The 22,398-nt window shown below is 55.1% G+C and overlaps 1 protein-coding gene across 7 annotated transcripts in view; it reads left to right on the forward strand.

Annotated features, from left to right (window-relative positions):
- The first annotated feature begins 1,651 nt into the window (after nucleotides 1-1,651).
- Nucleotides 1,652-22,398, forward strand: part of Trim67 (tripartite motif containing 67) — a 33,728-nt gene continuing 12,981 nt past the window's right edge. For 4 of the 7 annotated variants that reach the window (XM_071619816.1, XM_071619818.1, XM_071619819.1 and 1 more), the window contains exons 1-3: nucleotides 1,652-2,037; nucleotides 2,134-2,688; nucleotides 2,755-2,914. In XM_071619816.1, coding sequence (XP_071475917.1) covers nucleotides 1,904-2,037; nucleotides 2,134-2,688; nucleotides 2,755-2,914 — 849 coding nt within the window. In that variant the 5' untranslated portion in view covers nucleotides 1,652-1,903. Of the gene's footprint in view, nucleotides 2,915-22,398 lie in introns of all 7 variants that reach the window. The other 3 variants (XM_071619815.1, XM_071619813.1, XM_071619817.1) reach the window with 2 other exon arrangements.

The following is a 22,398-nucleotide window of genomic DNA, read 5'->3' on the forward strand; positions in this document are numbered from 1 at the left end:
CCGCGGCTCCCGTGTTTACGAAGATCCCGCTTGGTTCCCATGCGTGCGTTTGTTATGATCCCAGACAGGGAAAGCTTAAGCAAGCTGCTGGGGCGGGCACCTTGTCCCTAGGGAGTCCTGACTTCCGAGGTCTGAGTCTCTTTGGGGCGCAGCGCCGTGCCCCTCCCGGTGGGCCGTTCCCCTCCCGAGGCTCCGGGCCACGCGAGGGCTGCCGCCTCCTCCTACCCGGGCCGCAGCGGCGCAGCGCTCGCCGCGCACTGGCAGACTCCGACCCGCTCCCTGGCGCCGGCGAGGGCCTGCGGTCTTTGTTTGGAGTACCGGGGAGCCCGGCGTCGCGCGGCTCCGCAGGCACAACGTTCCTAAACACGGTTTCCGAATTTGCGTGGGTTTCCTGCCCGCGCGGACTTCCGTGGGCAGAGCCACCGCGCCAGCCCTTCCCCGGCGCACCCGCACCGCCCCGCGGTGGAGTCGGAGCCGCCCGGCGTGGGGATCTCGCATTCCCGCCGCCCTGCAGCCGGGACGGCCCCGCGCGGTGCCCAGCAGAGGCCAGCTCGCGCGCCTGCTCCGGTGGGACCAGGAAGCTGGTTCTGCAAAGCCCACTTGTTCTCGCCCAGGGTGCAGACCCCGAACCGCCCGCGGACGAGCACTCCCAGGCGAAACCAGGAGACAAAATGGCTTGTGCTTCGATTCACATGTAAAACCTCGCCCTTTGGCTCCAGGTTGTCCGACATTTTGTGACTGGCTTTTTTTCTTTTTCTTTTTGCTTAATCATGATTTAGGAAGCCGTGTCGCCGGTCCCTTTCTAAACGGCTGACCTTTTAGGACTTGGTTTTTGCCCTTTTATTCTGGCGAGCGGGGACCAGGGACCGAACGGCAGGGGCGGGGCGGGGCGGGGCGGGGCAGGGCGTAGTGCTAATTCTCGATGCAGTCTCCATGCAAATAATGGGTTGTTATTAACAATGATCCTCCCTGCGAAATCCTCGAATTGCCCCTTGACTCTCAGCAGCGAGACGCGAGCCCCTATTCGCTGAGCTGGCGCCTCCCCCTCCGCCCTGTTACTCCCGGCTCGGAAAATTACAACTCCTGGGCGCGCGGCGCGGCGGGCGCGGGAGGCGGCGGGGCAGGGAGGGGATTCCCGAGCCAGCGGGCGCTCGCCCCCCGCCCGCCGCCGCAGCGTCGCGCGGCCAAGGTCAGGGGCGCCGCAGGAGCAGCGCTTCGAGCCAGGGACGTGGGTCAACGCCGGCCTCGGGGAGGCAGCCCTAGGCGCAGCTGGCCCGTCTGCAGCTGAGGGGCTGCCGAGGTGGCCCGGCACAGCGGACCCTGCGGGCGAGCTCGCGTTGCGCACGCGGGAGCTGGGACCCCACGGTCACTGTCCGCTGGCAGCGCTGTCCGCCGCCTCATAGTGCTGAACCAGCCCGGGCGGAGCGGCCTGCGCTCGCGCCCGGTAGGGGCGGGGCCGGGGCAGAAGGAGGACTCGGGACAGCCGCCCCGCGGAGCCAGGAGCTGAAACAGAGCTGGCCAACCTCAGCCGACCGCTGGTCCGGTGTGCAGAAGAGGCTCGCGGCAGCCGGCGGAGGCGCTGCTGATTCATCTCCTGGAGCACCTCGCAGGCCACCGCGATAGCAGCCAACAGCCTCTGGACTCTGGCCACAAGCTGAAGGAGCTGGTGCAGGAGCCTTGTGGGCAGGAGGTGAGGACCCCTCCCTTCCATAGCCCCCAGGAGTCTTAGGGCGGTGGCCGCAGGACAGAGAGGGGCGTGCCCCAGTTTGTCAAGGAGGCAAACCCGTGTGATGCCCAGGCCTTCCGTCTCACCGGCGCTGACCACACTCGGCCCCCGCCGCCCGTTTCTGAAGCTTCGGCCATTCTTCCCCGGCCGCGAGCAGCTCAGACTGCGGGCGCGGCGATGGAGGAGGAGCTGAAGTGCCCGGTGTGCGGTTCCCTGTTTCGCGAGCCCATCATCCTGCCCTGTTCCCATAATGTCTGCCTCCCGTGCGCTCGCACCATTGCTGTGCAGACCCCGGACGGCGAGCAGCACCTGTCCCCACCGCTCCTGCTTTCCCGGGGTGGCGCCGCCGCCGCGCCCCCTCCGGATCAAGACACTGCAGCCGGCGCGGCCTGCGGCGGCGGAGCGAGCGCAAACGCTGCGGGCGGTCTGGGCGGTGGAGCGGCAGGTGGCGGGGACCACGCAGACAAGCTGAGCTTGTACAGCGAGACGGACAGCGGCTATGGCTCCTACACCCCGAGCCTCAAGTCCCCCAACGGGGTCCGCGTACTACCCATGGTGCCGGCGCCCCCCGGCTCCTCTGCCGCGGCTGCCCGAGGCGCCGCCTGCTCCTCGTTGTCGTCCTCCTCCAGTTCCATCACGTGCCCGCAGTGCCACCGCAGCGCCTCCCTGGACCACCGCGGCCTACGCGGCTTCCAGCGCAACCGACTGCTGGAAGCCATCGTGCAGCGGTACCAGCAGGGCCGCGGGACCGCGCCGGGGGCGTCTGCAGCCGTGGCGGTGGCCGTTTGCCAGCTGTGTGACCGCACCCCGCCGGAGCCGGCAGCCGCGCTGTGCGAGCAGTGCGACGTGCTCTACTGCGCCGCCTGCCAGCTCAAGTGCCACCCTTCCCGGGGCCCCTTCGCCAAGCATCGCCTGGTGCAGCCGCCGCCGCCGCCCGCGCCACCTGAAGCGGCAGCGGCTCCGCCCAGCGCCGCTGCGACCCCCAGCACTGGCAGTGGCTGCAAAAGCCCAGGGGGCACTGGGGCCAGCGCGGCCCGGAAGTTTCCCACGTGTCCGGAGCATGACATGGAGAACTACAGCATGTACTGCGTGAGCTGCCGGAGCCCGGTGTGCTACCTGTGTCTGGAAGAGGGCCGGCACGGCAAGCACGAGGTGAAGCCTCTGGGGGCCACGTGGAAACAGCACAAGGTGAGCGCTGGCAGCGCCGCCCAGGCGCAGCGCGGGAGGGACCCTTGGCCTCTTATGCAAAGTTGAAAGAGGGTTAGCCTTAGGGCCACGCAGGAACATCCTCGTTCATTCATTCATTCCAGCAGTTTACGATTAACCGGTGTTTATGAATCAGGTACCCTGAGCTGGTCATTGCAGTTGGGAAAGATATGAGAAAATAACTCATTAAGTCCCCTCCCACTGGAAACTGTGATTGTATACAAGCCACCCCAATTGCAGAAGCAGGGCTCTCACTCCCAAAGGCTAGTAGGGTACCCTGGAGGCCCTTCCCAATTAAGCCAAATAGGGTCTTCCCTCCATTTGAAAATAAATGCATTTTAAAAGTGCACATTACCACCTGGCTGAAGAAAACTGTCTGGGGACTTCCTGCTCAAAATCTGCTCTAAGGTGGGAGTTTGCACCCCAGCCCTGCCTGAAGGGATGCACTGTTGCCTGTTCAGCAGGACACCCTGTCTTCCAGAGCAGGAATTTTCCTACCCTCAGCTGTTCTTCAGCACCTTCTGTCCTCAAAATGCCTTTCAGCCTAGAGGGCAGATGCCTCCTTGGCACATCTGGGGTTGTGCCCTTTCAAGAAGGGAGTGTTTTCCCCAGAGACTCTCTCTTGCCTGGGACTGTATCACTGGGCCAGTGGGATAGGGGTGGAGTCATAGGTGATCTCTTAATAAGGGGACCAGGCACACCTCTCCACAGCCTCCTTCCCCTGGGACTTGCTGGCAGCAGGAAGCAGAGTGTCAACCCCAGAAACTTACGCTGACAGATTTTGTTTGTTTTGTTTTGGCACTGGAGATGGAACCCAGGGGCATTTTACCACTGAGCTACATCCCCAACCCTTTTTAAATTTTTTATTTTGAGACAGTGTCTTGCTAAGTTTCTTAGGCTGGGCTTGAACTTGTGATCCTCCTGCCTCAGCCCTCCAAGCCTCTGGGATTGCAGGCATGCACTACTGCATCTGGCTTGTCTTCCTATCTTATACTTCAAGAAAGAGAAGAAACTATCAATATTTGCTTAGACCCTTCACCAGGCCCCAAAGGCAAGGCTGGAGTCAGCTCTAACCAATACTTAATCTCCCACCCAAAGGCCCAGTGGGAACCTGGGTTCAATACCTTCGGAGGTATTGGGCTGGGCAGGTTAGAGCCTATTGTCCAAGGTTCCCCAGTGCCCCTGGGCTCCTGATACCCTCATTCATGAACTCTTTCCAGTAAGCTCTCATTCTAGAGGAGGTAAGAGGTCTCCATACCATCCAACGGGAAATACTGTATGTGTTTTGATTGGAAAATAGAGCAATTTTCCAAGGCTACCTTATCACCCAACTAGGAACAGGCAGAAAGGGCCACACAGAAGAGAGGAAGAGACAACTGTTTCTGTACAGATTTGTTTGTATGTATATGAAATATACCCAGTTACTATATATAGTTTCATCTACTATGATGAACATGTGTTGTTATTGTAATTTAACATTTTAAAATAAAAAAAATAGAAGAAACAAATAGGGAACACTTGAGGAATCCCCCTTGGAGAGGAAGATTTGCATGTGGATCTGAAGGAGGGAATGGGCCAAGTCCATGGTCCTAGAGCAGTGGTTCTCTGGGGGGCCCATGTGCAGATGTCCCACCCCACCCAACAGTTTTGGGAACCTTCAGGAGTTCATTAGCAACAAGGAAGCATGGCCCAGGAGGCTGCTGAGAGCCAGAGTGCAAAGTTCCCAGACACTTACCCAGCCTCAAATGCCAACAGTACTGCTGGTGAGAAACCCTGCTCTGAGGTTGCACAGCCCTGCATCTCTCTAGAGCCTGCAATTTACTAGTTGAATGAGTTTAGGTGATTTTAATCTAAAACATTTTGAAAGTTATATCTAAGTGGATCCTTGTGGGTGGATTAAGCACAATTCTGTAGGTCTAGCCTCCAGCATACTACCCGACCCATTAAGTGGGATTGCTTTTGCAGTCCTGACACTTCAAATCAGAGGACTTGCAGAAAGCTGCAGGGCAGCAGCCTGAGTGCTGTTTTGACCTCACTGACTTGGTTATCTGGAGAAAATGTGAGCGGGTAACTTTGGGGTTTCTTGTGGTGAGCCCCCACCTATCCTCGAGCTGATTGGGGACACCTGGCTTAAGTTCATTTTTTCCCATATGGCTCTTTGTTACATATACTTTGCAGGAATTGTAGATGCCTTACTTATTTCATCTTTTAAGTGAATTGACATCATTTTACAAATCAAGAAATCATTGTAAAAAGGCTGTGATCAATTACCAAGACAAGAAGCATGAGTTCTAAATCTCACATTCTGGTTTCACAAGCTGTTATGTTTTCACAGCCTAGAGAGCCAAAACCAATTTTGGGTATTGCCACTGAAGTGTTCAGAATAGTGAGGACTGGAATGAAGGAAAGTCGATATGAGATTTTGCAGTTGTGAGAGATTCAGCATCTTGCATGGAAGAGGTGGATAATGAGCTGTGGTGCCAAGAACCAAAGCCATGCAGGGAGACTCAGTGGTCACCCCCAGTTTGGTGTCAGTGTATAAAATCTCTCCCCAACCAACAGTGCGCCAGCATGAGAAGAAGCAGCAGCCAGGTGTCAGCTCAGGAGTGGGCAGGGTCACTGTGACTGTGCAGATTCTTGCATCTGAATTTTGTATCTAGTGCTGCTGCTTCAGGGACAGCCACGTCCTCCTGAATGGAGCCGGACACTGCGAGGTAGTTCTGGGGAGCTTGTGTTTATGACTGCAGGCAGGCGCTGCCGCCGTTGTTTTCCTACAGAAAAGGAGGTTGTTGAGCATGTGTTGTGGTGTCTAGGGACTGGACATGAAAAGACACATGGGGGAACTCATGGCTTAGCTTTGGAGTAGGCACCAGGGCCACCCCAGCAGTGAGGGTGGCTACTGAACGATTGCCTGCACACTCCCACTGGGCCATCCAAGTTCTTGTGAACCTTAACATCTTCGGGTTCTTGTTTTCTGTCTGAAACCCCAGCTCCACACTGGACCTCCTAGCTGCCAGCAGGACTCACCCCAGGCTCCTGGGCCCGGAGGGCCTCCCCCGCAGGCTCCCTTCGCCCAATTTCCTCTCCGACTAGCGATTCCTAAGGGAGGAGATATCCAGTTCTGTTCCAAAGCAAGGTTGATAATCACCTTTTAAACACAGAAATCTTTAGATCTTGGCTAAACAAATTCTATGTTGATTCCCCTGGAAGAGGATTAACCGTTTCTAGGAGCTTCTGACCTGAAGAAGACCCCAGTGGTGAGAAGACCACTACTTTCCAGACAGCATTGCCTTTTTTGCTACTGATGGTAGAGTTCTGCTTCTCCTGAAGCCAGGGGGAAGGTCACTGTGGCCTAGCCTGTCACAGGCCTCGATCACATCTGAAAGTCCTGCTTCAGGGGACTCTGGCTGATGGGTGCAGGTGGTTGGCCCTGAGTTAAGGTAAGGACACTGTTCCCAGCTGAGGATGTGGGACACGGGCTAGGCCTCTCCATAGAAGCGCATTGAGCATCTCACTGGTGCCCCAGGAATGCTGCTCCGGAGTGAGGGTTGGCTCAGCCTGAAGACCTCAGGAGAGTCGGGACTTCCCTCTGGCCTGGAGGCTGTGCCAGGGGCCATGGCTTCCCAGCACCATCAGCATGTTCGGTAAAAGAAGTATTGAGGGGTTTCAAGCCTCCAGGAAAGACATCAGAAAGACCACACATGCATGACAAGGCTGAGCTGTGGCCAGCTGCACCCGGCCGTGGGGGACTCACTCCAACAATTACAGCCCCGTGTTACCAGTAGGGCCCTCTCCTGAAAACTGCAATTACAGAGGGAGAAATGTGGCCTTAACTGTCATCTGCAAATTCTAATTTCAGAGGGAACACATCTAATGTGGTAGATTTTTTTCCTTCTGGAATTGCTTCGACACTCTTTTTTCTTCAAACTGCAATATAAACTTCTTTACTAATGGTACAAATGCATGGTTTTCCATGGCTGTGTGCCATTCTATTGAAGGGTTATTTTTTAGTTAATCAATATGTTAGTGCTGTGCAGAGGTTTCAGTCTTCAGCTGTGCTGGACGTTTCTCTGCTAAAACCCATACCTGACACTCCTGTTTCCTTGGGTTAGATTAGCAAGTGTGCGATTGCTATATCAAAGGGTATCCATCTTTTAGGTCTGAGTAATATCTCCAGATTACTGCCTGTCCTGTTGTTTCTCCCAACAGCAAAATTATGTCAATAGTAAAAAATTCACAAGGTCGGGGACCAGTAGGGTAAAGCACTGGTGTGGGCTGTCTTACTTCTAATAATTGTTTTCTGCAACTTTCACTTCATTTTTGTTAGAAATAGAGGGGATCACAAGTATCTAGACGTCCATATTCCTAACTAGTCAGGGGCCTTCTTCTCTTCAAGAGTTGATTTAACACGTACAGCTCTGCTGCCCTGTATCTTGGATTTCAGGGTCTCCAAGGTCCACCTGTGGTCTTTTGGAGTGGGGTTGGGTGGCCATAAGAAACAGTTAGAGAGAGAAAAGACGTTGGCCAGTGACCTCCAGGAAGTCTGGGGCTCCAGCCTGCCTGCCTCTGCTGGCCTGGGGTCTGTGCACTCTGAGGCAGAGCCTGGGGTGGTGGGGAGCTAAGCCTTTCACTGACTCTGAAGTTCTGGGAAAAGAAGGCTCTATGTGCCTGGCTGGCTCAGAGCCCACGGCAGGGCTGCCAGTCCTGGAGATGTGCCCATGGTGGTCCTGGGTGCCAAGGTCAGCACTGCAGGAACCACCACTGGAAAGAGAGCTCAAGTCATGCCCTCAGAGCCACCTCTTCCTTACCGCCCCACACAGCTGGGAAACTATATGGGAGAGGCCAGAACCCACAGCTTAAAGGCCTTCCTCTTGTCTTTGAAGACTATTTGAGAGTTCGAGGAGTTCGGAACTGAAGTCAGCCTCAAAGTGTATGACAGGAGGTCCCTCTTGTCACCAGTTATGAGTATGCTAATAGTATGTACCGTGGCTCTCCACATCTTTACCTGCAGTGGAAAGACTCCCTACAGGTGGACATTCCTGATGAGTGGCCTGCCTGCAAGTGCCAACCATGCAGAGTGTTCTAGATGGGAGGGACCTCATGCTCTCTGAGGCACTCTAAGGAAAGCACCAGCACACAGGCCCACCACCTGTGTTTACAAATAAGGGTTTATTGGAACACAGCCATGCTTTTTTGCTTTCTATTGCCTATGGCTACTTTTATCGGTAGTTGCTTTAGAGGGAGTTGAGTAGGTGCATCAGAGATGGGTGTTCTGTAAAGGCGAAAATACTATCTGTCTCTTTATAGAAAAACATTTGCCCATTTTCCATTGCTGTGACAAAGTAACTGAGAGAATCATCTTGAAGGAGGAAAGAATATTTTTGTTTCATGGTTTCAGAGGTTTCAGTCTGTGGTCATTTGGCCCCATCTCTTTGGGCCTTTGGTGAAGCAGAACATCATGGTGAGGAGTAATTGGTGGAGTGGGCTGCTCACCTTGTAGCAGACAGGAGACAGAGAGAAAGTGGCTGGGGTCAATGCTGTCTAGAGGACCTGTCTCCAGTGACCTACCTCCTCCAGCTAGGCCCCGCCTCCTCAGCTTGCACCACCTGCGGGAGCACCACCAGCTGGGACAGGCCTTCAACACATGGACAAGCCTTGGGGCATTGCAGATGCAAGCACAGCAGCTCCAGACTCACCCGCTCTTGAGAGAGCCAGTCTCAGCACCTGCCTCCATGGGAATGCGGGGCTGTGAACCCAGAGCAGTCCTGCTGCCCCAGGGTCTGCACTTGAGATGCCTGCAGGGACTGTGTGCTGGGCTACAGGGCATGAGCCCATGACTGCAGCTCATCTGAGAAGTGGCCACGCTCCTTGGAGTGGACTCCAGGGCAATCCAGAGTGTTGAACCCGAGAGTCAAGAAGGCACCCGACCTCCCGATCTCAGAGGGTGGGAAGCAGCTGCAAAGCTGAGGGAGCCCCAAGGCAGAGGGCAGGGGCCAGGGGAAGGAACTCTGCACACATGTTCTTTGCTGCTCTCTGGGATGGAAAAGAAAGCTGTCTGATGTTTGTCCTTGGATTTCCTGTTAGTTGTGTCTGTTGCTCTAGAAAGCAGTGGGGTGTGCCTTATCCACTTTTGAGGGGACTGCAGGCATGATGGTGGAGGTTAAGGGGTCACAGTCTGGGGCCTCTGGGCCAGAGCATCCAGGCAGACAGGGAGAGGCTCTGTGGGGGACTTTCTGTTTTGTACAGTCAGCTATTGGCTGGTGGAGTTTATGAACAGTGGTCCTGTCATTTTGCAGATAAGGAAACCTGAGGTGAAGGGCTCTCTGGACTTGCACAGCAAGCCCTGGGATGATATTGAAAATGGCCTCCACTTTCCCCAGGGTGTGTGTTGAACAGCAAGACACCGCAGAAGGCCAAGTGTATGTTGGGCTAAACAGTAGATCCGTGTGGCGCCTGCAGAGGAGTCATTACATGTGGAAGAAACAGGGTTAGCTGAATGGGACAGGGTGTGCCCATGTCTGTCCTCTCTGAATGGTGGGGACAAACATGGCACAATCTCTCCTTCAACTGGAATGGGCAGCAAGAAAGGAAATCAGAAGCAGGTGGGCAAAACAACCTGCGTAGAGCCAACAGGACAGGGGTTGGGGCCGGAGGGGGCAAAGAGAGCAAATAGTCTTCCCATTTCACATGCAGCACAGGGAAGAGGTTCAGAGGACAGGAGGGACAGGGCAGGGCCAGGGGCCATGGGGGCAGGAGGCCAGGAGTGCTGGGGGTCTGCCTGACAGACGGCCACTGCAGAAGGGACTGGACCTGGAGGAAGCACCTGCCTGGAGCACCTGTGCAGACAGCAGGTGACTTGAGAACAGCCAGGTCAGGAAGCGCAGGCAAACCCTGTGCTTGCCCAGTCTGCCCATCCTGGCTTATAGTTTGATTTTAGGTGGTAGCTACAAAACCAGGAAAGCAATGACGGGGAATGATGGGAGGTGGGCCACTAAAATGAAGAGCCGAGGCCTGTGGCTCCGCAGGCCCCTCTGCAGGTTGGCTGCTCCACCCAGTGGGTTTGCCCATCAGCTGAGCTGTGCTTCCTGGGAACCAGACACCACCTCTGGCACTTGCTGTGATAGTCCAAGCTGACCATGGGTCTTGCCATCATGGCCTTATTCTGAGTACTTACTTTTTAACCCACCTAAGTACTTATTGGGTCCACAGAGAATCCAGGAGCACCTGTGTCCTTGCAGGGACAAGGTAAGTGCCTGGTTGTAGAAGGAATCGTCTCCCACAAGGGCAAACATCTGGTCACAGGAGAAAGAAAAAAACAACTAATGGGTAAACAGGCGAGGTGCCTTCTGATGGTGGCAAGTACTGAGACAGAAGTAAGGATAATGTGACAAAGATACTTCAGCAGTGAAGAAGGTTGGAAATCGTCTGTGCAGAAGTCAAATTTCCAGATAGGACTTGAAGACAGAGGAGAAGGGACCAGCCCTGCATGCTGGAAAGGGAAGCAGGAGCCCAGAACCAGAAGCAGGAAGAGGCATGTCAGGTTTGAGGGGCAGAAGTGGGCAAGCGTGTGAATGGCTGGCAGGAGCAGAGCCAGGTGGAGCAGGGAATGCAGGGCAGAGTGGACCCTGGGTCCTACAGGGTGCCAGGGGAACCCCCAGAGGGCTTTCGGCTGGGAGCCAGGTGTGGTTCTTAGAAGGTCCCTGGGGCCTTTGTTCAGAAAGGGAGGGTGGGGACACGGGTGGGGACAGGAAGACTCATCTGAGGCTACTGCAGTGGACCAGGTATAAATGGGGACTCTTGTTAGGAGCAAGCAGCAGCAATGACGAGATGCTCGTGCGTTCATCTCCTGCTGAAGCCCGCCCCACTTCTTGGACTTGTGGTTTGATGTCTTTCATTATTTTTGCAAAATTGTTGTCTCCTCTATCTTCAGATAATTGTTCTATCATTTAAAAAATATTTTTAATTGTTGATGGACTTTATTTTATTCATTTATTCATATGCAGTGCTGAGAACTAAACCCAGTGCCTCATACAGGCTAGGCAAGTGCTCTCACAAGGCCACACCCCCTATCCCTCTATCATTTCTCTCATCCTCTTGGGATTTCAATGACACGTATGTTAGATTGCTTGATAACATTCCATAGTTCTTGGACACTCTTCTTTTTATCTCTTTGTGTTGCAGTTTGGGTAATTTCTGTTGACCTCTCTTCAAATTCATGACTCCCTCCTGGGCCATGTCAAGCCTCCTGACCTTCTCTTCCTCCCCACGCTGCCTGTCCCTCCCTGTCCCTGCTGTGGGTGCCTCTCTCAGAGCACTCCCAGGACAGTCTCTACTTCTCACCAGGGATACAGGTTTTCCTCTCTTTCCCTCAGCTGTGAGGGATCTTTGCTCTGCCACCAAGAGGGGTTTTTTTCTTTTAATTAATGCATTCTTAAATTTTATAGACTCTTAGAAGCTGTCTTAAACCCCTTTTGAAATAAATAGATCTGCTTTTCTTTTGCCTTCAGGCCAGGATGTTCCTGGGGTGGGAAGAGCTGCCTGTGACCTGCAATGGGCATTCAGTGTGGGTGAGATGTCCACTTGGTTGCTGGAAGCCTCTGTGTGGCAGGCGACAGCTCCGCATGGCCAACCCATGCAGACTCTTCCCAGCTCTTCCCAGCTCACTCCAGCCTCTACCGCTCGCCCTGGGTAGTGGTCACAACGTTTCTGTTTTCCTTTGGTTGTGGAAGAACTAGGAAACACTTTCAAAGTCCTGCGGTGTCCTCCACTTGGCCAGTCTTTAGGTCTGTTTTCTACTTTGTGCGGGGGGCATTCTTCCTTGAGCCTGGAGCTGCAGAGAGAGAGACACTGCCTGTGGGGTCCGACTCCAGGAGCCGGTGCTCCGCCGGGGGCAGACGGTCCTTTCTACCACCGAGTCTCCTCTCAACTCCTTTTCTGGTTCTAGACTTTTTCTAGATTGATTTTGCTTAAAATCCATTTCTTCTCTCAATGCAAAATGGTAAAGAGCACAGACCTGGCTCTTCCTGAGCAAGCTGCAGGTGGTGGCCTGAGGTTGAATTGGGCCTACAGCATCCCAGGCCTGACTGCCTCCTGGCGTCTCCAGGGGTGAGGCCCGCTTCTTCTTTTATTTTCTTTCTTTCAATTCCTTTTAGTTACATGCAACCCTGGGGTACACCTTGACATTATCACAAAGGTGTGAAACTCAACTGGCTCTGATTCAGGGCCCACCCACCTGTCCCCACTCCCTCCCTTCTCCCCACTCTCCCTTCAATCCCTTTACCATTTATTTTTCTAATTAGTGTCCTGTGGACACATCTGATGCTGGGACCCACTGTGCCACGTCCAGGCTGCACATACAGAAGTTCTATCAGATCCATTCCAGGGTCCCTGCCTTTTCCCATCCCTTTCTCTTCCTCTTTGATCCCCTCCATCTATTCTTCTGATCTTTCCCCTATCCTTCTCTCTTTCTTTGTGTTTTTTTTTAACTCCCCTCTTCTTTTGGACTAGTTTCTGCATATCAGAGAAACTCTCAGGCCCATCCATTTACTGTCAAATCCGTAAGTCACTCTCTTTATAGCTAATAGCCTGTCGTGTGGACCTACCACATTTTCTTTGTGCATTCATCTACTGAAGGCACCTCGTTGTTTCCACAGCTTGGCTGTTGTGAATTTTGCTGCTGTAAACCCTGATGTGGCTGTGTCCCTATAGTATTTGGATATTTACATCTTTTGGGTTTATACTGTGGAGTGGTGTAGAGTGGTGGTTCCATTCCTCGTCTTTTGAGAACCTCAACACTGCTTTCCAGAGTGCTTACTGGAAAAAGTCCCACCAACAATGTATGAATGGACCTTTTCCCCAAATCAAGCGAGGCCTTTTGCAGTGTACCCCCAAAGTGTAAGAGCAGTCAGTCACACAATCGTTCCAATACATGTTGCACGTCAGGCACAAAGCTAAAGGGGAATTCTGGTCCTTGCTGCTGATCCTTGGTTCATTCCAGAAACTTCCCTGACATGTTGCCCAAGGAAAATACTAACTTATTCAACAAATACTCACTGGAAGCACGTTAGTACCTCATCCCAAGATGGAACCTGCAAGCTCTCCCTCTCCAAAACCACACATGGCAGCAGGAGAGAAAGATGGCAGGATGTAGTAGGTGTGGGTCCCCGAGGACCAGCTTCCAGGCAAGACAGTGGAGGGAGGGGCACTGGAGTGAGTTGGGATGCCCACTAGCCCCTGCAAGGCAAGGGAGGCACACCTATAGGGGAGCGGCAGGTAAAGGCACAGAGTGTGGCCATGGCTATGCTGTGCAGGCCGGTGCCAGCTGTGCTCTTCTGTTGACTTCCGCAGAACCCCATGAGCCCAGGCCCCAGGGAATGTGTTCCAGTTACTCTGGGTCTCACTCTGCCAGGTGGGCTCTTGAGGGTCGCTGGGCACCAGCTGACCCCATGGTCAGGGTGAGATGCTATTGTGTGCCCTGGGCCTGTCTGATGGGAAGCCAGTTCCTGGTGGTGTTGTTCCTCGGCTCCACCTCTCCTGGTTTCTACCCCAGCCTAGGTGTTAGCCGAGGACGTCCCTTGGTGGTGCTGATCTATCCATACTGGCCCCTTGCAAACCTTAGCAAGGCTGCTGCCCTCTGCAGTCTGGGAGATGCCTGAGCAGTCAGCATCTGGAGACTCAGAATGAGAAGGCGAGAAGTGGGCGGTGCAGAGAGAAGGGCCTCACCTTTGCCACCCCAGGGCACTGCGCAGGCCGAGGCTCGGCAGGCGCTGCTAACCCTCACCCAGCAGGTTGGGTGCAATCAGCTCCCCTACGAGTCAGAGTGGCAAGCAAGAGAAACGCACTGGCCTACCTAGAACAGGGAATCCGTCAGCACAGTGCTTTCTGCCTCAGCACTCAGCCAGGTCTGAAGTCCTGGACAGGAGGCCACATGGGCAAACCCAGACTCCATATCTGCCACTAGACCCTCACAATTCTATGACCTGACCCCAAAGGTGTGCTGGTTTCTTCCCACCAGCAAGCAGGCCGTCAGCTCTGTAGTGGACACTGGTTGGGTGTCCTCTAATGCTCTTCTCTTCCGACCCTCCCTTCCTGGAGGCAGTCAGTGTCAGACCCCACAGGTTCAGAGCTCCATCCCCAAGGACCCCCACCTAGGTGCTGACCCCAAGCCCCAGGTTGCTTTCCCTGAGCTTCTGACCCACCAGATATAAATCGGGGTCCCCCAGGTTTGATTGACTTTCTCCAGTGGTCACAGAGCTCAGGCAGACACTTGCTCATGCTCACGGCTTATTATAAAGGTTATTACAAAGGACACAGAGGGAGGGATGTCCAGGGAGGGGGGAGGCAGAGCTCCCACGGCCCCCCAGGCGCACGCCCTCCAGGACCTCCCTGTGTTTAGCTGTCCTTTGGGGCTTTTTTGGACAGCATGTAGCAGTGGGAGTGGGCAGAGGTCTGCTGTGAGGCTGGTGGACAGGGGAGCTCAGCAGGGCTGTGGTGCAGACACAGTGAGGTGTCTCCTTCCTGCCAGCGTGGGCAGGACCCTCTCAAAGGGGTTTCCTGGTGCACTCTCAGGCAAGCAGGTCAGAGGATTTCTCTGTGGCCAGCCCAAGGCAGATGGGCAGGGAGGTCAGAGTTTCTGTGGCCTGCCCTGGGAGGAAAAGAGTCAAGAGAAAGAAGGGAAGGGGCGGGGACTTGGCTATCAGGGTCGGAGGAAGGAGGCATGTGGCTGTGTCTCCCTCTGAAGTGCAGGAGATCCCGAGGCAGCCCCAGGGGGGTGGGGCTGTCAGCTGCCAGCAGGGTGGACTCCAGGGAAGAGCCCTGTCGTGGCCACCAGACAGGACATGGCCTGTGAGCACTGGTCCTCCCAGGCAGTGGACAGAGCTCTTCAGTGAGCATGTGGGGAATGAGGCTGAGAAGGAAGGCTCTGGTTGAGGATGGCGGCCTCCAGGGCATCTACCTCGGAATCCCTGGGCTGGGGAGGCCCCTGACCCAGCAGATATGTGGAAGTGGAGCATCTTGAGAGGGGAGGTGGTCCTGGGTTCCTCAGCTGATCCTGTGACCGCCCGAGGTCCTTGTAAAAGGGAGGCAGGAGGGGCAGCAAGTAGTCACAGATGTGAGGTGGATGCAAATGCCTTGGTCCACAGGGGACTGAAGCACCACACCACATCCCAGGGGCCTAAACATCAGGAGTTTATTCCTCTTAGTTATAGAAGCCTGAGATCACGGTGCTGGCAGCTCTGGAGTCTGGGGAGGTGAGAGCACCTGCACCCTGTGTGCTCGTGGGTGGAAGATGAGGAGCTGCCCGAGGCCTCTTTGAGGCTCTGATAAGGGCCGGCAGCCTCTTGAGAGGCCCAGTGCTCACAACTCCATCACTGAAAGAGCCATCTCCTGATGCCACCATCTTGGGAGTTCGTATCCATTGTGTGAATCTGGGGACACAAACACCCAGAGCATGAGAGGCCGCATGAGTCAAGCAGCCATACCTGGGTGACCTGGGCAAGGAAGCAGACTGTCCCTGGAAGGAACAGCCCTGACGCTCTGCAGACTCTGGCTCAGACGTGGATGATGACTCTGTGTCACTTAGGCCCTTCTGACAGTGGTGGCAGGGAGCTCAGGTGCCGAGGGGACCCACGACAGAATGACCCCTGCTGTTCCGGGCAGGGTGGGTCCACTCAGAATCTTCTCTGCCCAGCCTGGATGGGCCCTGAAGGGTGGGGGTCTTCACAGATGGCGATCTTCCGTGCTGCCAGCCGTGGAGGAGACCTCCATGTAACCTGGCCCTCTCAGGGAGCCAGTGCACAGGAGCTGACCTCCTGAGCCGCTTTGCTTCAGGGACCCCCAATCCTGTCCCCTGTCCTGCCAAAGACCCCTTTGATTCTGAGACCCAACTTAACATGGTAGGGCCTGCTGTCCACTGTGGCTCCTTCATGGTGACCTCTGAGCTCATTGCTCCTGAGTGTACTTCTGTGCAGGGCCTAGCCCTCGCTGACCCTCAGCTTCAGCCCTACAGCAGGACTCCATGACAGCCCCTCTAGGGTGGGACTGGATCCTAGGGCTTCTGGGAGGGGCAGCCTGTGGGCTCGTGGAACCCAGGGGCTCCTGGGGAGGGGACTGTTCCTAGCCCCCCCCCCCAGGATCCCCTTTGGCCCTATTGCCACTGCTGAGGCCTCCGTGTGCCCACCTTCCCTCCCAGCCCTGTGAGTCACCTCCAGTGGCGCTATGGCTCCCTACTCTGCTTCCCCTTCAGACCTGTCTGCTTCCACCGCAAGGGCTGCTGAGGCTCGGGTCTTTAGGCCGCTGTGTTTATCTTGGGCATTGACTGAGCCTAGCGCCCGCAGTTCAGAGAAGACCAGGAAACAAGGCAGCTCTCTGCCGGTGGGGCAGGGTCTGCAGGGTGGGTGGAGGGACTGCGGGACTGTGGGTCTGCAGCCAAGGACAGGGAGGGTCATCAGAAGCGCCCTCCTGTGTGACTGCACTAGGGCTAGCTCAGTGGTGGCAGTTAACCTAGAAAGAGTCATGAAAGGCAGGTCAGTCTGTAGGGCACCGGGAGCTGCCAGTGCCTGGTGCCACAGAACAGAGGGTGAGGAATGTCCACCTGGCCATCGTAATCATGCCCAGTGTGGGGGAGGCTCAGACAATGGAGAGCAAAATCAAATCAAGCGTTTGTGGGGTACAGCACTGGTTCAGGCACCATATGGCACCAGAGACACTCAGGACTGGCTTGTGGTGTGGAGTTGGCCACAGCATGGGGGTGGCTGCAGCACGGGCTGGGAGCCAGGCCCCCTTCTGGGCGTTCAAAGAGCACATTCTACTGGGGAGGACAGCCAGAGCTTCAGGAGGAGCCGCATTTGGAAAGCGTCTTCCCAGGTGGGTGCTGGCAGCAACTCTAGGCAGGGCCAATGGGAGGTGCTGCAAGCAGAACCCAACCAGCAGGGAAAGAGCAGGGTGGCCTGGGGACCCAGTTTAGAGGAAGGGTGGCGTCCCCAAGGGTAGCAACATGGACAGCCTGGGATGCAGAGCTGAGGGCCTGAAGTCTCTCTAGACAGCAGAGGACACGGTCATAAATAAGAGCAGAGCCAGGTAGAGAGCCGGGGGGGGGGGCGCTTTTTGGTGTGTGGGACTCAGGGCCCTGGGGGGGCTCTCGGCAGCAATCTTCACCAGCAGTTGGACATGTGGGGACTGAGCCCAGCCCAGCCTTGCTCCAGGCGCAGGGGCTGCTGGTCTAGCAGGGGGACAGACAGGGCCACAGGGAGGGTCTCCTGGGGACCTGGCTATGGTCCCCTAAACATTAGTGGGTGGTGTCAACTCAGTCATGCCCCGGACACTGTAACATGGGTCTTAGTCCCCGTACCTTTCATGTCTGGGGTAACGGTTCGCCCATCTCTAGCCCTTTCACATGCACATAAGAATGACCTTCACAGGTCACAACCTGTGATCCCAGAGACTCGAGGGGCTGAGTCAGGAATGCAAGTTCAAGGCCAGCCTTAGCAACTTAGGGAGACCCTGCCTCAAAATGAAAATACTAAAGACTGGAGATATAGCTCAGGGGTAGAGTATTCCTGGGTTCAATCCCCAGTACCAGGAAAAAAGAAAATACATTTAATTAGCTATATGACCTTGGGCAAGTTCACAGCACCCTCCAGGTGGGAAGAAAGACAAATGGCTACACACCTGCGAGCGCCACTGGCACACATGCAAGTTATATCAGGAAACTGGGTGGCAACACACAGCACATTTACGTGCTCCTTTATAGTTGGTACCTTTTACTAGACACTCAACTTCCTCTATGTGAAATGAAGTCCCCCACAGCATTTCTAAGGTCTTTGTGTCTACATTGTGTACCTCCTTTGCTATCCTAATGTTGGTGGTCAGGGACCAAGTTTGAAAGCAAGGTCCCCCGGGTGACCCTGCACAGTCCCTGGCAAGCACCTGGGATCAGCTAAAAAGCCGCGAACTTCAAACAGAGGTGGGTCCCAGGAGGCACTTCAGACAGACAGCTCCAGAGATGGTAGACCTGCATCGGACAATTCCTAAGGAACCAGGGAGGGCTTGATTGTGTGCTAAGCATAACAGTGAGAGCCCGTGGGGCCAGATTCACCACACTTGTCCAACCTTAGGAGGGCAGAACAGAAACAAGGAGCTTCCCAGGACTCTCAAGCCGGGGTTTGAAGTACACTGGCCCAGGACCCTGCCTGGGAGGAACCCAGACTGCTCTGGGAGCTGCTGGTGGAGATGCTCTGTGGGGCAGACAGGCATTGGTTGGACCCAGGAGGAAACTGTCCCAAACCAGACTCCTAGGGATGCATTCTCACCCGCGAGGACAAGGAAGCCACTAACTGCCCCTTGCTATTCAGTTACAACCATTCAACCAGGAATCAGAGGGTGTCTTCCACCTGGGCCTTTCCTTTCTTTCCCAGAGTTAGCTATGATCTGCCCACTGGGGCAAGCCAAGCCCCTCACCTCTCAGACTCAAGGTCTTCGTACCACTAGGGGAGGACTGGGAATAGTGTTCAGGGTCCTCAGCCAATACCCAGTGGTCCCTGTGGAAGATGGAGCTGGTGCCCTGAAGGCTGAGACAGGTTGAGGGCTCCACCCCAGGCTGCTCGCTCCTGGGGACCCAGTGTGACTGCCACAGTCCTCTTCCAGGCCAGGAGAGGTGACTTACCATCATTCCCCCCACACATGGAACTGGGTGGAAAGAAGGACAAGTGCGTTTCTGTGGGGACACTTCCATGGCCGCCAGCCGTCCCTGCCCACCTGGGTCCCACCAAGGCCTGCCAACCGGGGGATAGGCCCTCACCTGACTGAGCACAGGGCTGGCCCTGGGAGGCTCTGTGCTGAGAGGCTCTCTGGCCATGCAGAGGCAGCAGAGGGGAAGCAGGTGGTGAGTCTGTAGGCCACTGAGCCACAAGATGGCTCTGTTTTCAGCCAGGCACTGCCCAAAGTCATGGTCTCCTTGCCAAGTGGGAAGCAGGTCAGCTGGTGCTGGGGAGGCAGGGCTGCTGGGAGGCAGGCACTGGCTGGAGCACAGCTGTGCTGGTGCCTGGCATAGGTCTGACCTCTCTCCCCGCTGGCAGAGGTGGCGGATCAGCTGTGACCTACCCCGCTCAGCACAGGCCTCGGGTCTACCAACCATTCTGCTCTTCTTTAACCAAGGACTTTTCCTAAACTCCCATCTGTGCAAAGACAAAAGACAGTTGCCCCGTTGATGCCCTAGAGATAGGGGGAGGTGGCCTCTGGGGGAGGCGACAGGCCTGAATGTGTGTGAGCCCCAGACCTGCATGTCGAAGCCCTGACCCTTGATGTGAAGAGGTGGGACCTTCGAAGGCCCTTAGGTTCAGACAAGGTCTGGAGGTGGAGCCCAAGGAGAGGAAGGAGCCAGGCCTCTGCATGGCCACTATGGGAAGGCATGGGTAGGACCCTGGAAGAGCACAGCGAGCTGGCGCCCTGACCTGGAGGCGTAAGCATCCTTGTCTAAGGTGCACCATCTGGGGTACAAAGATAGCTGAGAAGGGAACGGGCCTGGCCTTGGTGGGCCTATGCTCTGGGTGGGTGCCTTGGGGAGGGGCTTGCTGCCCCTCTCTGGATGCTGATAACTGATCACTTTGAAAGATGCCTGCAAGCCTGTGGACAATGCTGCCATCTGAGCCTCCTTCCAAGGTCAAGTATCCTGGGCCCTGGACCCTCCAAGGATGGGGGGTCAAGATCTGTGCCCCTTCCATATTAAACTTAATAGCATGTAAATTCCAGCTCCCACAGTCTGGGGCTGGGCTCAGTGGTAGAGCTGCCTAGCATGTGCAAGGCCCTGGGTTCGATCCTCAGCACCACATAAAAATAAATAAATAAAATAAAGGTATTGTGTCCAACTACAACTAAAACATAAAAAAAAAAAAAAATCCAGCTCCCCAGTCATGTTAGCTGCCCGTCAGGTACTCAGGAGCCAAGTGTGGCCAGTGGCCGTCAGTGGAGGGTGGGCATGGAGCACCCCAGGTTCTGCTGACAGCTTTGCTGTCTTGAAACTTGCAGAGTGGGTACCCTAGAGTGAGCCGCAGAGGGAGGTGCCTGAGCAGGGGTGCAGGGGTACAGCAGTGGAGTAGGAGAAGCTTCTTGGAGGGGCCACCCTTGCTTGGAGGCTCCTGGCTCCCAGGAGCAGACCAGCCCTCACCTGAACCTCACCCAGAGCTGCAGAGCCTCCCTTGCCTTCCATGCATGGCCCTAGGCCTGCTCCCAGCTAATCAGAGATTTCCAGCTGAGGCTGGAAATTGTCATTGTCCAGGCCAGTGAGGCTCCAGATGCTCTTGGAGGGCTGGGTCAACCCAGACTCCTGGGCTCCACCTGGTTTCTGATGGGCAGCTCTGGAGGAGCCAGAGACTGCCCTTCTACTGAGGTCCGCAGTGATGCTGACACAAACAGGTATCCCACTCTGAGAACCACTGCTACGGTCTAAAGAGTAACATTCCTGGACTTTTTTAATGCCACAGAGAGAAACATAGTGCTGCGTGGCCAGGGGCTCTTCCAGTCCTGGGTCATGGCTGTGACAGCCAGATCTCTCTGGACTGCCCTGCTCCACTCTCAGCCTTTACATTTAGAAAATGTGACTAGTTAAAAACCAGGTCATCTGCCTCATCCATGGCTAGGTTTCAAAGACAAATTGGATTTTGTGTGTGTGTGTGTGTGTGTGTGTGTGTGTGTATGCAGGAGACGCAGGACACTGACGCCATGGACCTGAGCTCAGCCAGCAGATGCCCCCATTGTGAGCAAACCATACCATGAACAGACAAGACACGCCTATGTCTTTCTACAATGTCAGATTCATTGAGTAACAATAAATTCACAGGCTACACACTTGCAGTTGTTGTGATTCACTGAATGCCGGTGGGTCATGTGACAGAGGTCAGACACCCACAAGTCCTTTCCTTCCATTTCACTCTTCATTTCTAATATCTGAAACACTCAAGGCACACACCACACTTCATAAAATTTACATATAAGAAACAGAAAGACTAAGAAAGGGTAAGGCAGCTTCAGGGTCAGAGGGCGCTGGGCCAGCAGCACAGGGAGAGGGATATGGACACAGAGCAGAAGGGTCAAGGCGGAAGTCAGATAAGGGTCAAGGAACTCTTTGCACAGAGTTGCCCAGGCAATGGACCCTGGTGGATGCCAGTTTGTTTCAGAGCATGAGTTTGAAGTGTCAGATAGAGGTGTACCCTTGGAGGGGCCAGGATAAAAATGCTGCTAAAGTCCAAGAACAGGACTGGAGATTCACTGCTGTGGCGATTCTCCTGGGCAAGGCTAGTGACCAGGTGACAGGGTACAGTGCCACCGTGTCCACCCTCAGAGGGCTCCTCCTTTTATGGGCCTTGCGTTAAGCAGGTTCTGTCTGGTGAGTTTGATAAGCTCCCATGTCTGGTGTTCCTGATGAGATTTGGGATGGCCACGTGTCCAGGTGTTCCTGATTTAGTTTGATAGGTTGGCATATGTAAATTATCTGTTAATTTAGGCCTTATGGTGGTGCCAGGCAGATGATGGTTGTTCAAACAAAGTGTAGAGTCCTTCTATCTTGGCACCTCGACTCGAAATGACTCAGGGCAAATTCCTGTTGCACAAAACGGAGTCACTCAGGAAAAGGCACAACCTGAGTGCTACTGTTCTGCACACGATGGAGTCACCCAGGACAGGTGCAGCCTGAGAACTGCTGTTCTACATACCATGGAGTCACTCAGGGCAGGCACAGCCTGAGAACTTCTGTTCTACTACACACCATGGAGTCACCAGGGCAAGTACAGCCTGAGAACTGCTATTCCATGCACCATGGATCACCAGGGCAGGTGCAGCTTGAGAACTGCTGTTCTGTACAACATGGAATCACTCAGGGCAGGCGCAGTCTGAGAGCTGCTGTTCTACACACCATGGAGTCATCCAGGACAGGCGCCTCTAGAGAGCTGCTTTTCTACACACCATGGAGTCACTCAGGACAGGCACAGCCTGAGGACTGCTGTTCCACACACCAAGGAGTCACCTAGGGCAGGCACAGCCTGAGAACTGCTGTTCCACACACCAAGGAGTCACCAGGGCAGGCACAGCCTGAGAACTGCCATTTCACACACCATGGAGTCACCCAGGGCAGGCACAGCCTGGGGACTGCTGTTCCACACACCATGGAGTCACTCAGGGCAGGCACAGCCTGAAGACTGCTGTTCTGCACACCATGGAGTCACAGGGGCAGGTACAGCCTGAGGACTGCTGGTCTACAACATGGAGTCACTCAGGGCAGGCACAGCCTGAGGACTGCTGTTCTGCACACCATGGAGTCACCCAGGGAAGGTGCAGCTTGAGGACTGCTGTTCTACACACCATGGAGACACTCAGGGCAGGCACAGCCTGGGGACTGCTGTTCTATACATCATGGAGTCACCCAGGGCAAGCACAGCCTGAGAGCTGTTGTTCCACACACCATGGAGTCCCTCAGA

The sequence above is a fragment of the Marmota flaviventris genome, chromosome 12 (genome assembly GCF_047511675.1).
Source record: "Marmota flaviventris isolate mMarFla1 chromosome 12, mMarFla1.hap1, whole genome shotgun sequence".
Lineage (NCBI taxonomy): Eukaryota > Metazoa > Chordata > Mammalia > Rodentia > Sciuridae > Marmota > Marmota flaviventris.